Here is a 19021-nt window from a genome sequence, read left to right on the forward strand (position 1 = left end):
AGCGATCTGCAATAGCTTAACCCAGTCTCCTGTCTAACCATGGATTATACAAGTAGTGATGCTTCATGTTGAGTTTCAGTTTTTTTTTTTTTCTGCCCCCATTTGATTACAGCTACTTCTTCGCTCTAATCCGAAGAGAATCACTCATTGCTTTGAGGTTTTTTGTCATTTTACCATCAAGCCAGTATCAATAGCAAAATTTTGAGAAGAGTGCGTTCATTACAGTAAGATGAATAATCCCCTTATACCGACATGACTGACTTCAACATCATTTTATGAATGAAAGCATAAACGGAGAGTGAGAGAGAAAGAGAGAAGGAAATGCAGAGACAAAGAGAGGGGAGGACAAAGATTTATGGGAAATAACTCAAAATAAAAGAAAATGTGTTATTTCCCTTGTACTACTAAATGTTTAATTGTTATATGTACAATGAGCAAGAATGTAGGAGTTCTTTCCCCTGGTTAATTTTCTACAAAGTCTATGCTTATAGCTCATTTTTACAATATTGCCTCTTTCACAGTCTACCACCTAATTCGTAATGTTAAGTATAGCTATCACTCATCCATTCTCATTACACATTTTTCTTGCCATCATTATTCATGCCTCTATCACTCGTTCATCTCACTTTAAAAAGAGTGGCAATAAGTAGAGACATGGGTTGTGAGGTCCCTTTTTTATGTCAAGTGCATAGCTACTAGAGCTGGTATGATAAAAAAAAAAGAACCCAGTAAAATGATTGGTGTTATGAAAAACACAGCTGTAGAAACTAAGCCAAAAATTAGATATTAATCAGATACGGTTTGCCAATTGATTTTAGTGCTCACTTTATTTGTGACAAATCATGCTTGGATGGAAAGCAGACATAAAATGGTGGTGATTATAATTTCTCATGGAGATTTCATCTATATAACATTATGAAAACTGAACAGGAAATGTTTCAAATTTAATTAATAGAATAACCCTCTACAAAGCTAATGTGAAAACTATATTGGAGTACAATTCACATTCTTGGATCAGAGCTGTCACTGATTCACTGATAAAATTTTAAACCACATTGGGTTACAGGTTACATATTTTGGACATGGCTGCCACTGCTATACAATCTAAAGTTTTAGACTACACTGAAGTCCATTTTGCATTTAAGGATGTTTGCATTTAAGTGCTGCTACTATCACACAAACTAAAATTCTAGACCACATCCAAAAGAAGGCTGACCATTCAAGTGATTGCTAAAGACTCACTAAATTTCTAAAATCTCTAGCTTATAAATTTTTTTTTTTTTTTTTTTCTTCCCTATATCTGGAATCCATAAGCAGGTAACTTAGCTAGGAGTTTCTCATGTCTGATGTGGTCAGACGCATATTTGGTATCACTCTTATGAATTTGTTCAAATCCTTTTGGCAGAGGACCAAAGAAATTGGCTGCAGTTAAGGAAATGATGGTGCTTGCAGTCTGTGCACTATACAGAGGTGCCTTCTGCTTCGCAATTCTAAAATTTCTGGAAGAGTTAGTATCATCACCTAATAGGTTTAATGGCTGATACTTCAATCATTTCAACAACACTGGACATGTTTTAGTTTTATAAGACCTCTTCAGCAAGGAATATACTTTATCATGCTTGCTGAAGTAGTAAAAATAGAATTCCGAAGAGATTTAGAATACTGTACATAAGTGACTGAGAAAAATTTGCATATTTTTAAACAAGAAAGCACTTAAACCAATTACTATTTGACGTTTCTGTTGGCTGCCTAAAACTCATGCAACCTCAATGGCAAAAGACAATCTAACTCCAAGTGATGTTTTCAACACATTGTATAATCAACAAGGGAACCTGCACTTGGCTCAAAATCAGAGCTAAACAACACCTCTGTCACTCATTAAAAAAATATGTAATGTGTATAATTTGTATCAGATAAATTTCTATCTAGAACATATCCATGTCTATCATTTTTCTATCTACCATATTTAATCATAAAAACAAAAATGACTGACATCGAGTAAATTTATTTCGAGACTCAAGAAGAATAATTTTAAATACTCTATCACATGGTGGTCTATAAAAGGTAGTGCTTCTCTGTATCATGGGGGGAATTCTGGAAGTAATCTGTGCTTTGAGGAAATGCCAGAGTTCCTCAAATGTAACTCCAACTTAATAAATAAGCATAAGGAACTACCAATTCACTGCTCACATTTACACAGTAAAACATTCTAAGCATTTCCAAACAAAATATTAAATGATTAGCTTGCCTTGGTACAAATAGATAAGTTACGTTACCATAATAGATCTTAGTTATGTTACCATTGATTATACTTCTTCCAATGAATCAACTCAGTAATACAGGAAATCCTCTCAGCTGACCTGAATTAGAATTCAATACTTGGATCATATTTTAATTACACAAATCTTCATTTTTGGTTTTCCCCAAATCAACTTTTAAGCATTCCTTTTCAATTTTGAAATTCATCCCAATTTTCAGTCGTCTATAATTTCCACAACATAGAGCAGTCTACTCTTCCTCTAAATTTTTTTTTTTTTAATAGAATTCTTTTTAATGATTGATAACTTAATTTCTTTTTTTCTGAATATATTTAATTTGAATTATATTGAAAGATTGCCAACTTGAAATTTATTAATAATCTAAATAGACAATGTTTTACTGTGGTTTTTTCTAAATTTCTTTTTTTTCTGCAGTGAATTGGTTTGCACTAAACTACAAATTGATTTAGATATTAAGCAGACATTATTATCATCTTCCCATAGACCTTAATTCACCAGCATCTGATAGCATAACTACCTCCAAAGTCTATGAAATCACTATAGAGTAATAAATTATGGAAAGAAACCTGATACATCTACTTTTAGTTAACCTTTTCCACTAGTTTTGATTGTGTATATTAAAAAAGAATTAACAGATACTATCATATTAATTCTTCATTTCTTTACTGATATATTCTGCATTTTAATACACCAAAATTACTAATCGGTGACAAATTTTGGATTTACAATTTGCATTGATTACACACAATTAACAACCTATAGAAATTATTATAATTTTAATTGGACATCCTGTTAGCTGAGAATTTTTTTTGCAGAGGGCTTAATGACCCATCTGCCCAGGTGGATGAAACTTGAGGTAGCATCCAATGGCCAGATGCTCTTCTCCTCTCCAACCTATGTTTTTAAGTATGGTACCTTTTCCACTTGTCTTCATTCATCAATGCTGATGAATCTCTCAAACTGCAGGAATTATTTGCAGGATGGGAGAATCGTATTTCTTCTAGTTCTTTAATTTCTGTGATGAAATGTTGCCAAAGTGAATTTTACTTTTTATCTTTTTAGTATTAATAAACAAAAATACCAGTTTACTACAGGGAGCAATGTTGGCATTGTGATTACATAAAAACAATTATTTAAAGGAGGTAAACATTGTTGTTTTGTTCAGTTTCTCTAAGAGGCAGAAAATAAACACTCACGCATATGTATACATACATAAATATCATATCTACAGGCACAGGAGTGGCTGTGTGGTAAGTAGCTTGCTTACCAACCACTACCAGGTTCAGTCCCACTGCATGGCACCTTGGGCAAATGTCTTTTACTATAGCCACGAGCCAACCAAAGCCTAGTGAGTGGATTTGGTAGACAGAAACTGAAAGAAGCCCGTCGTATGTATATATATATATATATATATATATATATATATATATATATATGTATGTGTGTGTGTTTGTCCCCACAACATCGCTTGACAACTGATGCCAGTGTGTTTACGTCCCCGTAATCTAGCAGTTCGGCAAAAGAGACTGATAGATAGATAGGCTGAGGGAATGGAACAGGTAAAATGTATGCTACATATTTTACTTAGCTAGCTGAAGCTCTTGATGTAATAGTTATGTAACAATCTATGCTCAACATAGCTAATCATCAAACTGAGATTACCTTAATGAAATGAAGGTTACATTGTTGCTCAGAATTTCTAAACTCCCCACTGTGTGATATGTCAGGTCATTAAAAATGAAATGCCTGATGTTCTTATGCACCAGGTTCGACAGTCATTAATTCTGATGTTTTATTCTAACAATTCTTTGTTTTACAACATTGAAAAGTTACATCATCACTTTTTGAAAGGCAATTCATGGTGTCTCATTATATTGTGAGTTTTCTCTTGTAAATCCATTCTGGCGAATCCATGGATAGATAAGAAATTTGTGTTGTTTATGAATATGAGTTCCGTCATGGAACATCAATGAGGTGTTTGGTGAGGTGTGGCAAATGAGTGTACTGTACATCGATGGTTTGAGAAGTTCCAGTCTGGTGACTTTACTCTTGAAAATCAGCCCTGTGGTGGACCTGAGACCATGGTGGATAATGATGAGCTGGAAACTGTAGTGGAAGTGTATACATCTCAAACTACGTGTGACTTAGCAGCAGAGTTTGATGTTTTGATTCCAACTGTATAGGACCATCTGAAACAAATTGGTAAGGTAAAGAAGCTGGACAAGTGGGCACCACATGAACTGAACAAGCATCAAATGACATATTATCTTGAAACTTGCTGTTATGGCATAAAAATAAACCATTTTTGCATTGTATTGTTACGTGTGAGGGAAAATAGATTATTTTCAACAATAGCAAGCATTCTGCACAGTGGTTGGATAGAGACAAAGTGCCAAATTACAATCCAAAAAAGAATATTCACCAAAAAAAGCTAATGGTGTCTGGTTGTCCAGCACTGGTGTCATCAATTACAGCTTCATGTGACCTGGTAAGTCAATTATAGTAGATGTGTACATCAACCAATTGGATGAAATGATGAGTGAACTTGTAATTAAACAACTGAGATTGGTCAATAGAGAGAGGCTGATTCTCTTGGAAGACAATGCTTGACCACATGTTGCACAAAGAACTGAACTTGGAAGTTCTTTGCTGCAAGCATAAATAAACTACTGATAAAATGGCAAAACTGTGTTGATAATTTAGATGCATGCTTTAATTCACTGCATTACTTCCAGTTCAAAATCAGACATTTCATTCTTAATGACCTGATAGTTGTGGTAACAGGAAGAGTATCTGGTCTTAGAAAATCTGTCTTAACTATGCAAGCATGGAAAAGTGGGAATTAAAGTGATAACGATGATGATGAAATATATATCTGTTTCTAAAATGTCATGTATTTCTAAATAATCAAAAACAAACAAGAAATGGAGACAAGAACAAAATCCACAGTTTGTTTAAGAATTTATTAAATATTCCTTCAAATGAAAAGGGAGAACAAAAATACTTAGTGTGTCTGAAGATGGGAGGACAGAAGTATTTGACATTCCCCAGCAAAATTCCTCTAACAGAATAGTTAAACCCAAGAATTCAGTATCATCCACTCAGGTCTGTCTGTATGGTCAATGTGCAACTTGACACTCTCTCACCATATATTGGGCCATGAACAACACTTCACTGTAACCTGCTATTGTGCAGCAGGATGCAACAGATGTTCAGTAGCTGTAAATGGCAGTGAACAATTCATGTACTTTATTTATCATGGTTGGAATTAACCATTCACTGAACTTTCACTCCTCAACATGGCACCTGCTCTCCTCAATGATATGACTGCTAACATCTGCAGAAACGGAGTTTTCAACAGAAACTCCACCTTCCATACTAGCAGCAATGCTGGACAGAGAAGCAACTTCTGCACTGCCTTTGTTTGCAGCTGCTTTATCTATGTTGTATCCACCTTTAGAATATGAGACTTTTTCAGAGTTGGTCTTATTGTTATCCACCCGGCTCTTATCTAAGTTACCCTTATTCTTGTCATGAGAAGCATTTCTGTCACGACGTTCAGGTAAAACTTTTTCTTGGCTTCCTGCCTTATTCTCAGAAATGTTTCCTCCTTTATCTGGGTTATTATTTCCTTTCTCATGATACTGCAATCGAGCCGTTTCTGACTGTTGACGTCTTTCCAAGGCTTTGCGTGGGTCGTACAGGGCTCTTTCAGGCCGCTCCTTAATAAAAGAAAATATAATAAAAAGGAGTTAATATTGTACATAATTTGATTACAATTAATCAGAAATTGATACAGTACTAAGCACACAGTGCAAGCTTTTGATAAATAACATTCACATGTCAATTACAGGTTTTCCTTGCAAGCAGAATATATCAGGCAGAGTTGGCAGTATAGAGGCATCATGAGTAAACTAGCTGCCTAACTGGTAAAAACAACAGAGAAAAGTATTGCTTATAAAAGTTACCAAATGATATTTCAAAACTTTTTTTTTTTTTTTTTTTTTTTTTTTTTTTTTTTTTTACATAGGTACAAAAGCTTTAAGCTTCCAAGGGAGGAGACAAAAATAAGATAGTAGAATGTAATCTCCTTGAAAAGTATTAAAAATGAAATGGCAACAACTGAACAGATACTGAGTTCAATAATCAAAATGAATTATAAAGAGGAGTCTTAAAATTTTAAATAGCTTGTTTTGGATAGATATAAGATGGTAGATATTTGGGACTGAGGAAAGGAAATATCGTGATGCTCAAGCCTTTCCCAACACCATTAACAGCATAAGAGATGAATCAGGGCATCCTACAAGACATGGATAACAAAAATTTTGTATTTTCTATGCAACTCATAACTGAAATTTTAAATACTGATACCTCACATTGACACAGTCAATAATTTGAAACAGTTGTGATTCAAATTAAAGCAAGTAAATAATATTCAGGTTATTGACCCTGGAGGGGATGAAAGACTAAAATCAACTCCAGTAGGGAATATAGTTGGAATGAAAAGGATGAAACTTAGTATAGTAGGGTATTTATTCCAGCATGACAGCATTTCTGTCTCTCCTTGAACTTTGTCCTATTATGAACAAGATCTGCCATGTTCAAGGAGTAAAAAGATGTTGAGAAGCTTATGTTTTTCTCATAGGCATGAACTAAAATGGGTTCAACTGAAGATTAAATTCTGTTGTTGCCTTATTTAGCAAAATACTGCATAACATTTTATATTTACATTTTATAAATATTGAAATGTAACAGATTGAAGGCTATTTTAGGTAGGCATAGCTGATCATAACAACTTCAGAATTCGACTGCTACTTATTAAACATTGAAGGATGAATGTAAGGCAAAATTGACCAAACAAGACTCAAACTCTGACCATAAGGGAGACAACTAAAAGCAAAAAAAAAAAATGAAACAAAAAGAAAAGAAAAGGCATTCAGTGCTCAATCAATTCTGTCAGTCAACTGGCTTTAGACTTTAGAAATAGTAATTAAAACTGTCAAAAATATAAATCATATCCTCAGTATCACAACTGACTGATCAATCTACTTTCCCTACACTATCACAATCTAATAGTATTTTAAACCCAAACTTTGTAATTTGCTTCTGTTTATCTCTCAAAAATGTATTAATATGTGTATATATATATATATATATATATATATATATATATATATATATAGTATGCTGTGTCTATGTATTTATTATATACTTTTTTTTTTGAGCAAGTAACACTAACATTTGAAGCTGTTGAATTTGCACCAATTTATAAGATTTACTTTCTAAATCATTCAACATGAGCTGAAGTCATTTTGCTTATTTTTTTGCATTTGCTTCATAATGCTCAATGAAACAGTTTGAAGTTTTCTAAATTATCCAACAGTGTTCCTATTTTCTGCTGTAACAGTACCTCAGTTGTTCAGTTTGTCTTTTGTAACTGAAAGATCTTTCTGTTTTCTTAATGTTTCATTAATCTTACCTTACATGATAAAATGCAGTGTTTCACACTGATCATGCTGGCAGAAGGAAACTAAAATAACAAACAGAGCAGAGTGAGTGTCAGTCAGAAATGCTAAATGCAGGCAAACTATAATGAGAGGTTTTACTCACAAGTTGTTGTGCAAATTTTTATCATAGATAATATTTACTTTAATAGTTTCACAGACACACACATATATATGAAATTCCATATAACACTTTTTTGTTTTCAAAATATCACTCACGTTACATGTGAATCTTTTATTTTACTCCAATTTTCCATTTTTGCTTTTCCTGAACTAACCCTTGTATATCTTACAAATTAAAGGCAAACACGTTTATACACACATGCCTATATGTGTGTGTGTGTACGAGAGAGAGAGAGAGAGCGAGAGAGAGTGTATGTGTTCGTGCATGCACTTGTGTCTGTGTATGGCTGAAGTTTGTTACTCAACCACACTATGTAACCCTGAGCCAGCAAAATCTTTGTGAGTGGATTTGGTACACGAAAGCAGAAACGAGCCTGTCATGTATATACCTGTGTGTGTGTGCATGTGTGTGTGTGTGTGCGTGTGTGTGGATTTGTGCCAGTGTCTGTCCCCACTAATAGGCTCAAAAAATAAGTATTGGGGTCGATTCATACAACAAAAAACTCTGTATTACATGGCTGCAGTAAGGAAAGTGGTCAAGGGAGCCAGGACCAAACAGAATACCCTACCTGTTGTACAAAAATATCCCAGTGTGCTTGAGTGACACCACAAATTAATATGGTCAGCATGGAAGAACTTGAAGATCAGTGACCAATGGATGAAAGCCAAAAGGATATACTTTCCGAAAGAGCAGAACTCAAGTGACATCAGCCAATTAAGACCAACATCACTTCTGTATGTTGAGGGAAAAATCTAACAGGCAGCCAGGGTAAATAAATAGCTTACAGAGAAATAGTACTTGGATATACCAGTTCAGAAAGGAAGCTTCCCTAGAGTGCTGGGTTGTGTAGAGCATGCCTCAATGATTTGGGAGATGATCCAAAGAGCTTAGAGCAGAGAGGAGAGATCTTGATGTGGTACATCTCAATCTGGTGAATGCTTAGGGTTCAGTCCCACACAAGATGATTCAACAAGCTCTTGTGATCTATCATCTTTTACAAAACATCCAAGAAACGAAGTATTTCATGGTTTCTCTTGTAAGTCTCCACCAAAGAGTACACACCATCTGAATCAATTTGGAAGTTGACATAGCAACGGCATGTACAATCTCCCTTGTATTGTTTGTGTTGGCAATGGAGGTCATCCTGAAGGCAGCAACAGGATGGTCAGTCACAGCAAAACTTGGAGGGATTTCAGATGCCACTTCTAAAAGCCTTTATGAGCAACACTACAGTCCTTTCCAGAAAGGAGGATGAAACATGCAAGATTGCTGAAACAGTTGAACAAAGTTGTTGCATCTTCTAGAATGAGGTTCAAACCAAGGAGATTCCAGAGCCTCACTGTATGGAAAGGTAAATTAGCATAAATAGTCATGTTCACATTAGCAGAGGAGCCAGTCAAAAGCCTCGTAAGTTGGTATGACAACACCTTGAAAGATGTGGAAAGAGGAACTGAAACCAAACTAATGGTGGTAAAAGGTCTGCAGCTCATAGACTAGTGTGGCTTTTCTGGCAAATACACAAAGAAGTGGTTTGGTATCCTACCAGTTCTTACTAATGTTACACTTACTATTGCCAAGCTAATCTTCTCAAGTTCATCGTAAGAGGAATAGAGTGTCGGAAAAGTAAGACTCTTAACTTAACCATGCTTGAAAACTCGAAAGACAAGGTTGTGAGATTGATCAACCCCAAACTGAAGACAGGAAATGAGAAGTCCAGAATGTGGTGGATGTAGCAAAGGAAAGCTTTACAATCAGAGAAATAGGGGGACACACTCAGGCAAATCAACAGAGACTGGGTGTAACAAAACTGGAATGTTGGTTAGAGGCCAGAAGAGGGATCTTAGGAAGGGGATGCCACAGAAATACGGAAGGTAATACAGCAGAGACAAGAGTGCCTGTAGACAACATGGTATCCCAAGGGGGATACATATGAAGACACAATCAAGTGCTTAAGGAGATCATACACATGATAAGTATGGCAAGGGTAACGTCACTGCCGTGCAAGAGGCATTCTTTGTTTCTAGTCTTCCACTTAATCAACTCTGGGCATAATGAAAATTTATCTTAATTGGAAGCAGGTGAAGATTAGCAATGGGAATGGCATCTGGTTATACAAAATCTGTCTGATCCATTTGAGTATGGAAATGTAAATATTTCATATATAATATATATATATATTAGGAAGGGCATCCAGCTGTAGAAACTCTGCCAAATCAGACTGGAGCCTGGTGTTGCCATCCGGTTTCACCAGTCCTCAGTCAAATCGTCCAACCCATGCTAGCATGGAAGGCGGACGTTAAACGATGATGATGATGATATATATATATATATATATATAAATGAGTATATGCATACCTACATCTACCTGTATATATAGATGCATATCTGGGTACAGGACGTTGCAAACAAAACGTAGACAAAAAAATAATAAACAGAGTACAGAAAACACACAGGCCACATAGAGAACATTTCCTTCATCAGCTGCCACCATTCTAACACTGGCATTTCGAAGAGTTAGGGCAGGACGCATCGTTAAAATAGCTCTTCCCACGGACCACAAATTAAATTTGTACCATGGAAGAATGTAGTGGCAGACAGAAAACAAGACAGGAAAACAAACAAAAAAGGCTATACGGCCAGATGTGAAAAAATATGTGTATATTGAAAGCTATGAAGCAACGAACTGGAAGGAAGTGGGATGAAGTATGTTCGTATGCCTGCTTGGCAATAGCCAAGGAAGAAAGGAAGTAGGGCTGGACACATGTGACTATCGAGGGGTAAGGAGAAAGAGTGGTAGAGGGAGAAAAGAAGGGGAGGAAGTAGAAAATAGGTGAGCAACGAGAGACAGGGAGGAAGAGAGAGATATAGTAGTAACAGAAGGAAGAACAAGAGGGGGAAAAAGATATAAAGATAGATAGAGTTGCGTCAGAAAATATAAAGTTCAAAACTTACTTGCAGGGATTAGATATATATATATATATATATATATTACATGGATGATTACATTTTCAATTGAGATGTTACAACTGTATCTGATTGTTAAAGTGCATCACTTCTGTGTATGTACATATATTTACTCAATTGCTGACATTCATCAATGGTTTCGCCCATTGTTTTGTAATGCACTAATTTCTATTATTAAATAAAACTGTCAGCATTTTTAACAACACAAGTTATGATAGTTTAGAATAAATTACCCTCAGTAACTATCAGGAAGATGAACTACTGATTGATGATATTGAGAGGAAGTAGGAGTTAGCTTTCTGAAAATGGGTTAATTTTCTGTGTAGAAAAAGCAATTTACAAAAAAAACAAACAAAAAAAAAGAAGCTATGTTTAAAACAATAATCTTACATTTATTATGTTAATTTTTCACAAAATAAATAAAATTACTAAATAACATTATTAAATAAAAAAATCTGTTATTAATAACACACTGAGTGAAAATGGTGATGGTGGGAACAAAATAAAATAATAATTAATATCTTAATAATTTTTAGGAGGAAGACCATGCTAAAACTCAAATGTTATCAAGGAAGCACTTACTGTGGTCACTTTGGGCCAGTTCCACTTAAATAAGAATAACTGGCTGATAGTATTAAGATACGACATGACAAACTCTTGTATTTGTGACATTAAATTAGATAACAATAGCTATTGAATAACATGATCTGTGATTATAACAAACAGCTTTCACTATATCTCGGCCATAAAAATCAAAGAGAACAATTAAGAGCAAATGTATTAATATGATGCATTATCTGGTGTTGCTGTAAATGTCTTTGTTGTGAGAGAAATACCTTTATTTATTGTTAAGATTACATTCCTCAGAGAATTTTACAAGTTTTTAACAACAGGATCACAGAATGCATATTCCAAAAGTCATTGAGGTCAACGTGATTCCTGATTGCTGATTCAGTACTCACTTTTTATCCAGGTTTTAATTTGATACTTCTCTTAAATGACATTAAATGCAAATACACTATATTTATTTATGATGGTAAAGCAACTGCAGGGGAAGCATTTAACCAAAAAGAAACCTCTGTACTTGGCTTTTGTTGACTTGGAGAAAGCCTTTGACAGGATCCCTTGCTCCCTCATCTGGTGGTTAATGCAGAAGCTTTGTATTGATGAGCGGTTGATGAGAGCTGCACAAGGCATGTACAGAGATGATGTCAGTAAGGTGAAGGTCAGTAATGAGTATAGCATGAATACAGTGTACAAATAGAAATTCACAAATGACTGATTCTCAGACCCCTCCTGTTTATCATAGTCCTCCAGGCCATAAAAGAGGAATTCAAGATTGGCTGCACTTGGAAGCTCCTCTATACTGATGACCTTGTTCAAACTAGAGAGGAAATTTCAAGTGCGGAAGCAAGGTCTGGAATCTAAGGGCTTTAGAGTTAATTTAGCAAAGACCAAAGTCCTAGTAAATAGAAAAACAGACAAATCACAAATCTCTTCAGAGAGATGGCCCTGTTTGATATGTCAGAAAGGTGTTCGTAGAAACTTCATACGGTGTACCCAGTGCAAGCTATGGACACATAAGACACATAATTAAGAGAGCGGCATCATAGGAAGGTTAACAGAGAGAGGAGTCTTAGTGTGTGGTAGATGTTTGGGTACCATAAACACTAAGAATGAAAAGAAAATAGATTTTCTCAAATGGCTGGGGGAGGGATCCTTAGAAGTAGTAGATAGCTTTTGCTAACTAGGCAACCAAGTTAGCAGTGAAGGAGGAAGTTTTGAAAGCATAACTGCTAGAATAAGAATGGACTGGGTAATGTTCAGAGTTACTATCTTTGTTGGTAACAAAGGGAATCTCCCGCAGAGTAAAAGGCAGACTGCATGATGCCTGTGTATGTACAGCTATGCTGCATGGCAGTGAAACACAGGCTATGACTACAGAGGACCTGAGAAGGCTTGAAAGAAATGAAGCCAGCATGCTCTGTTAGATGGATAATGACAATAGGCATGTATGACAGAATGCAAATCATTTAAGAGAAAAATTGGGCATACGAGGCATCAGATGCTGCATACAAGAGAGAAGACCTCACTGATATGGTCATGTGATGTGTATGCATGAAGACAGCTGTAATAAAGAAGTGCCAATCTCTAATAGTGGAGGAAATACATGGGACAAGGTGGTGAGAAAGGATCTCCAGCATTGGGCCTCAGATGACGAGGGACCAAGACATATGGTGATTTGCTGTGCTTCAGAAGAACCATCAAACTAAGTAAAACTCTGGCCATCCATGCATACAGGCAAGTCCTTGCACACAGGTGCAATATAAAAAGCACTATTGCCAGCACCACATAAAAAGCACTAATGCTGGCACTATGTAAGAAGTACTCATGCTGGCGCCACGTAAGAAGCATTCATGCCAGCACCATGTCGAAGTCACTTGTACTGGCACCACATAAAAGCATCAGTGCAGGTACCACATAAAAAGCACACAATACACAATGGTTGGTGTTAGGAAGGGTATCCAGCCATAGAAGCTATGCCAAAACAGAAAAAATGGAACCTGGGAAGCTCTCTGACTGGTCAGCTACTGTCAAACCGTCCAACCCATAGAAAGCAGATGTTAAATGATGATGATGAACCTTACAAACTGGAATCAAATTCAAAAGATGATGTTGGAGATGTAAATACAGATATAGTCATAAGAAAAACAAAACAATATGAAAGAAATCTGGCATCCTAACATTTTTAGTATTAAATGTACCAAGATAGAGAACAGGGGAAACCGCAGAACTTAGAGATCATAGAATAAACCACAAAGTTTCCAAAGCAGTGTAAATTTGAAAAGTCAGCTGAGGAGACACATCTGCACCTATAATGCTTGACAATTGTACAGCATCTCACTTGTAAGGTATGGGTGCAGGATGGATCAAAAGAATTGTAGTGAATTCCATTTCCTATCTCTTGTCCTTTTAATATTCTTTAAGTCTCTCTCTCTGATGATGGAATAAAACCATAAAAATATATTTCAAGCCTCTTGATTCCCCACGCTTCTATGTCTGTCCACTGACAATTCTTCGGTTTTTGAATTCGGAGTTAATTATTACCAAAACACACATTTGTCTACCCACATATACTGATATACACACACACACATTGATACATATGCACCCTGAAATTCAATACCACATATTGAGACATACATGATATAGACACATACATTATTATATATACTCATTTATACATACATACCCTCATATTCCCTCTCCTTCTTTCTCTGCATATCCAGGTTAGGGTGATGCTGTGGGGGAGGAACAAAGCAAAACAGATATCATCACTGAACAACTGTGAGACCAAGGAGAACAACAGCAGCAAAGCAAAGGTCCACCAGGAGAAATAGAAGAAGCCAAAGATGGAAATGAAGACACAGCAAGCAGCCAAGTAGAAAATGGACGTGAGCCCAGGGTGAGTGCAAAATGAAAGGAAAGAAGAAATAGAACTTGTGAAGACAGAGTTTCTGGAAACAAGAAAGCCTAACCAGTCTGTGCAAGTTCTATGCAAAAGGTACCTGCGGGCATGGAGACATTGAGACAGGTTGCAAATTTGCTCACCTCAGATCCCATGTGAGTGGTACTGATTTCACTCACACCAAAGACACAGGGTCAGGTCACAAGATATGATGTCACGGCCATGGAATTAAGTGGATGGTGCTTGCACTGCTCATAACCACCTCTGACACCATTGCATATGTCAAACCAGAGGCCACTACTGACACCTTATATGTCACACCTGCATTCCTGCTGAGTATCAGGTGCCTCGTAATGTCCCACCAATGCAAAACTTTATACCTGACAGAGTTAGTAACATATAATCAAGCAATACGCATAGCAATAACAAAAACACATCTGAACACTGACATATCAGATGCTGAGGTACACATACCAAAATAAGTTGTCTTTCAAACTGACAGGAGCAAAAGGACTCACAGTGGAGTTGCAATGTATATCTGGGAAGATGTCAAGCCTGTAGTTCTGCTGTCACACTCTAACTCAATCTGTGACACTCTAGTGGTATACATTAAACAGATGAAAATAGTAATATGTACTACATATCACCCACCAGATGCTCCAAATCATGGGGATTCATTTGAAGAGATCCTCAAAAAGATAGAAGTGTTAACCAATGTTGATGACAACCTTCACAAACTTCTTTTAGGAGACTTTGCAAACATAGTCATTATGGAGAAAACAGAGCACCACCCAACAAGGAGTAAAAATGTCCTGGACCTCTGCTTCACAAACAACACAGTAGACATCCATAATGTTAAGCTGACACCAACGATTCACTTGGACCGTAACTTAAGAGAGCTGACAATGTCTGGTTTGCAGAAAACTGCAGACCTGCAGGCTACTAGGAACACCCAACTCCTCTCCAGCCTGAACTTTCATAAGACTAATTGGAAAGGTATTCAGAAAGAGGGGATGAAACAAAACTGATCATACAGCCTCTTAACGCAAGATATTAACATAAACCTACAACACTTTATGGCAATCATGCATGACATATGCAGTAAGTTTGCTTGAGAAAGAATGCCAAACCAACAGAAAAATAATTCTCAGGGACAGGAGGACTCTACTAAGATGATGAGCAAAAATCTCAAGCCGTCTAAATGAGTCACTAAAAGATAGCAAAAGATCCTATCTCAAACATTGCTCAAAAAATCTCATGAAAAGGAGAGGGCAGAGAACGAAACCGAGGCTGTCAAAAATATAAAGACAAACCCTAAAGCCTTCTATAGATTTGTAAAAGAGTCTAATTCAATATGGTACAAGATAGGGCCACTGCTCAAGGATTGCAGACCCCCAGAGGGTAAGTGAAATACTGTACATGCAATACAGGAATGTTGGGACAACTCCAATAGGGCACTTACAAATAGCTATGCCTGGTGAGTTCTTCGGCTCAACACAAAGGGATGACAATTATTGATAACTAGCAGAAATACCCGGCTTTGCCCGGGTTAAAGAGAATAATGAAATCTAAAAACGCCGTCTAGACTACGCAACCCTCAACTGTTAGTAGCTACGATACCATATTTCTACATTAATAACTCTCCAATCCATGCCAGCATGGAACATAGACATTAAGTGGAATGCCAGTCTCTCATCTGGGAAGGCCTTGAAATCAATGTTACCAACTGGGGACTATGTGTCACAGTGATAATAAAAAGACTCAAAAGAGGTCTGCAACGAAATAATTTTACTCAACACTTTGCAAGTGAATCAGTGGAGGCAAAGATGCGTCTCATTTACTTGACAATTTATGCACCACATTGCAGAAATCACAATGTAAGTATATCTGAAAGGGTAGTCTTACACTGTTGTACCGTTGAATTACAAATAATGTTCATCTGTTATGTTCGGGTTAAAATTTCATCAACATCAAAAATATATGAATTTTCATGGGAGTTATGGCCGTTATGCATAGAATATAATTTCCAAATTTCATAAAGATCCGTTCAGTACTTTTGATGTAGTTTTGAATAAGAAAACAATTGACTAATGTGTGTGTTTGTGTGCATGTGTATGTGTGTGATGGGTGTATATATGTATAGATATCTGTATGCATGTATATATATGTATATATATGTGTACATATTACATGTACATCTATATATATACATCTACACATATGTATACATATACATGTATGCATATAGATCTATATCTATATATATATCTTTACATATACGTGTACATATACATCTATATGTATACATATACATCTCTCTCTCTCTCTCTCTCTCTGAAAGTATCTGTCATTACAGTATCGAAATGTGATTGTTTCAGTTAGTGGAATAGCTTCATTTTTAAAGTGAAAGTATTTGACATGAGTGTTTTTGTTTCACTTTTGACACGTAATACTTAAATAGTGGAGGAGATATTATGTTGCCGTGGGCTCGAACTCTGCAAGAAGTTAAAATTTTTTTTTTACTAAAACACAACTGGAACCCTAAGTAAGGCATCTGTAAAATTTGAATGAAATTGGTTGCGTAGTTCTCGAGTTTTAGGGATACACACACACACACACACACAGACAGACAGACAGACAGACAGACACACATTCTCATTTTTATATATATAGATATCAAACTAGAGGAGAGTGATGTAATATCAGCCATTGATGAAATGAGCTCAAACTGAGCCACAGGCCCTGATGGATTCCCAGCAATCTTTGTAAGCTGTCTCATAAGAACTTCCCTCTCCCTGAGAACTTTGTTCATATGTATAGTGGCCTTTCTCTTTGGGACAACCTTGTAGCATATGGATTGCATTACAGATATGAATTCTTTGAGTTTCATGTCGATGTCAGATGTAGAGAGAGACACTGAGGTCAATACTGTTGGATGAGCTCTTTTTCAATCGATTTCCAGTCTGCTTTATTGAAGCTCAGATTGGATACATTTTGGGTGCTTCTCATAGACTGCATGTCTGTGGGTTCACTTGGTACACGTTCTATTAAATTGTGATTGGTGTCGCTTTCACATTACGAATGAAATCCATACTGTTTGTGAAACAGATCAAGCAGAGATATTGTTTGCCCTGGTTAGTACTACTTGCTTCATGTACAATGTGTAGGTGAGGTTGAGCAGGGATTCTACCAGTCTTTGTTCATACATCATCCTTGAGAGGAAATGGCCTTCAGGTCATCCTACATTGGGCAAGTTGGAATCGTCAATGAAAAGTACACTGATGTGCTATTCTAATATGGTTCAAACCATTTTTTTTTTTATTTTTGCAAGGTTTTGAATAGGCCTGTCTGATCTGGAGCATATGGTGGGCCATAAGTAATACATACAACTATATCAAGTTGTCTTACATGAACAATCGGTGTCACACACCAAGTTTGAGTATGAGTAAAGGATCTATGGTGTGAGGTCTTCATGGATGTATATTGCAACTCCACCATGACTCCTGTCTTTTCTGTTGTTTCACAATATGACATACTTTAGTACATGTATTTCTGCATCAGTCATGTCAGGTTTTAGGCGTTTCAATGAGTGCTACGTATAAGGCTTCATTGCATGCCACAAGGTCTCTAAGAGAGGGAATTTTGGTTCGGTTACTGAGTTGTAACAGTCTTCTAATGTTTAGAAAGAATATTGATGTAATATCTGTGCTGATGCCAGTGATGGCCACTCTGGATCCATTGGCTGTAGTGGTCTTGTATGTTGGTGCAGATAGCTCCGACTCCGAAATTGATGTACCCAGGTCAATTGATGTACCCAGGTCAATTGTTGTACAATCTTTTGTGCCATGCATAAAAAACAATTGTTGCTCAGCTGCAGCGCTTCTGACTGCATCTGGATAGGGCTGGTTGTTGCAAACAGTGTGCACTACATTAGCGCATTTTCATTTTGGTGCAGCACAGCTTTTTCCCTTTTGAGTCTTTAGTTCCTTTGGAGGAAAGTTTTTGTCCTCCTTATGCAACAATGGCATAATTTTGGGTATGGGAAACAACAGTTTGCCCCATCATCTCCATGCCATCAGACACCATGCAGGCAGAATTTACATATTTGTGTTTGGTTTCTTTCCTTTCCATTTCTATTGTCTGAAGTCTTTCTTGTCCCCAGTGTTTGCCTCCTTCTTAATTATTCATACCATCATGTATGGACAGTCAAACTTATTTCTTCTCTTGGTTGTTCTTGAGAGTTGTATTTTTGTCTTTTTCTTCTTTTTATTTTGTGTCATCATCATCTTTTTGTTCCTATTTATTTCCAGGGGCTTTTGATTTTGCTTTCCTTTATTAGCCCTTTCACTGGTTGCTTACATTGGTGGTGCTAAGGCCATTAGTGCTGATGTCTCTTTCCCTGGCAGGTCTCTCACTCATGGTTTCATCTTCGTTTCCTTGTGGGTCAGTAGAGCCAAAGAAACATCTCTCATTTATATCAGTGTTTCCTCCTTGTTATCATTTTTGTGTTTGTTTTCAAAGATGTTAATATGAGGTCTGATGAGAACATGTGAGTGGATAGACTCTTGTTTCTTTCGCTCCATCTGAGCTGTAGTCCTTGTATAACCATTGCTCTTTAGTGCTGCCATTATTATACTATTTGGGTTGTCTCCCTCCAATATTTGTCAGCTTTGCAAAAACA

At 36.4% G+C, this 19021-nt stretch overlaps 1 protein-coding gene across 2 annotated transcripts in view; it reads right to left on the bottom strand.

Annotated features, from left to right (window-relative positions):
* Positions 1–5223: 5223 nt before the first annotated feature.
* Positions 5224–19021, bottom strand: part of LOC106877892 (uncharacterized) — a 47844-nt gene continuing 34046 nt past the window's right edge. For both annotated transcript variants that reach the window (XM_089356643.1, XM_089356642.1), the window contains one exon: positions 5224–6001. In XM_089356643.1, the coding sequence (XP_089212769.1) occupies positions 5567–6001 (435 nt within the window). In that variant the 3' untranslated portion in view covers positions 5224–5566. The remainder of the gene's footprint in view (positions 6002–19021) is intronic.

Source organism: Octopus bimaculoides, chromosome 8 (assembly GCF_046866305.1).
Source record: "Octopus bimaculoides isolate indiv1 chromosome 8, ASM4686630v1, whole genome shotgun sequence".
Classification (NCBI taxonomy): Eukaryota; Metazoa; Mollusca; class Cephalopoda; order Octopoda; family Octopodidae; genus Octopus; species Octopus bimaculoides.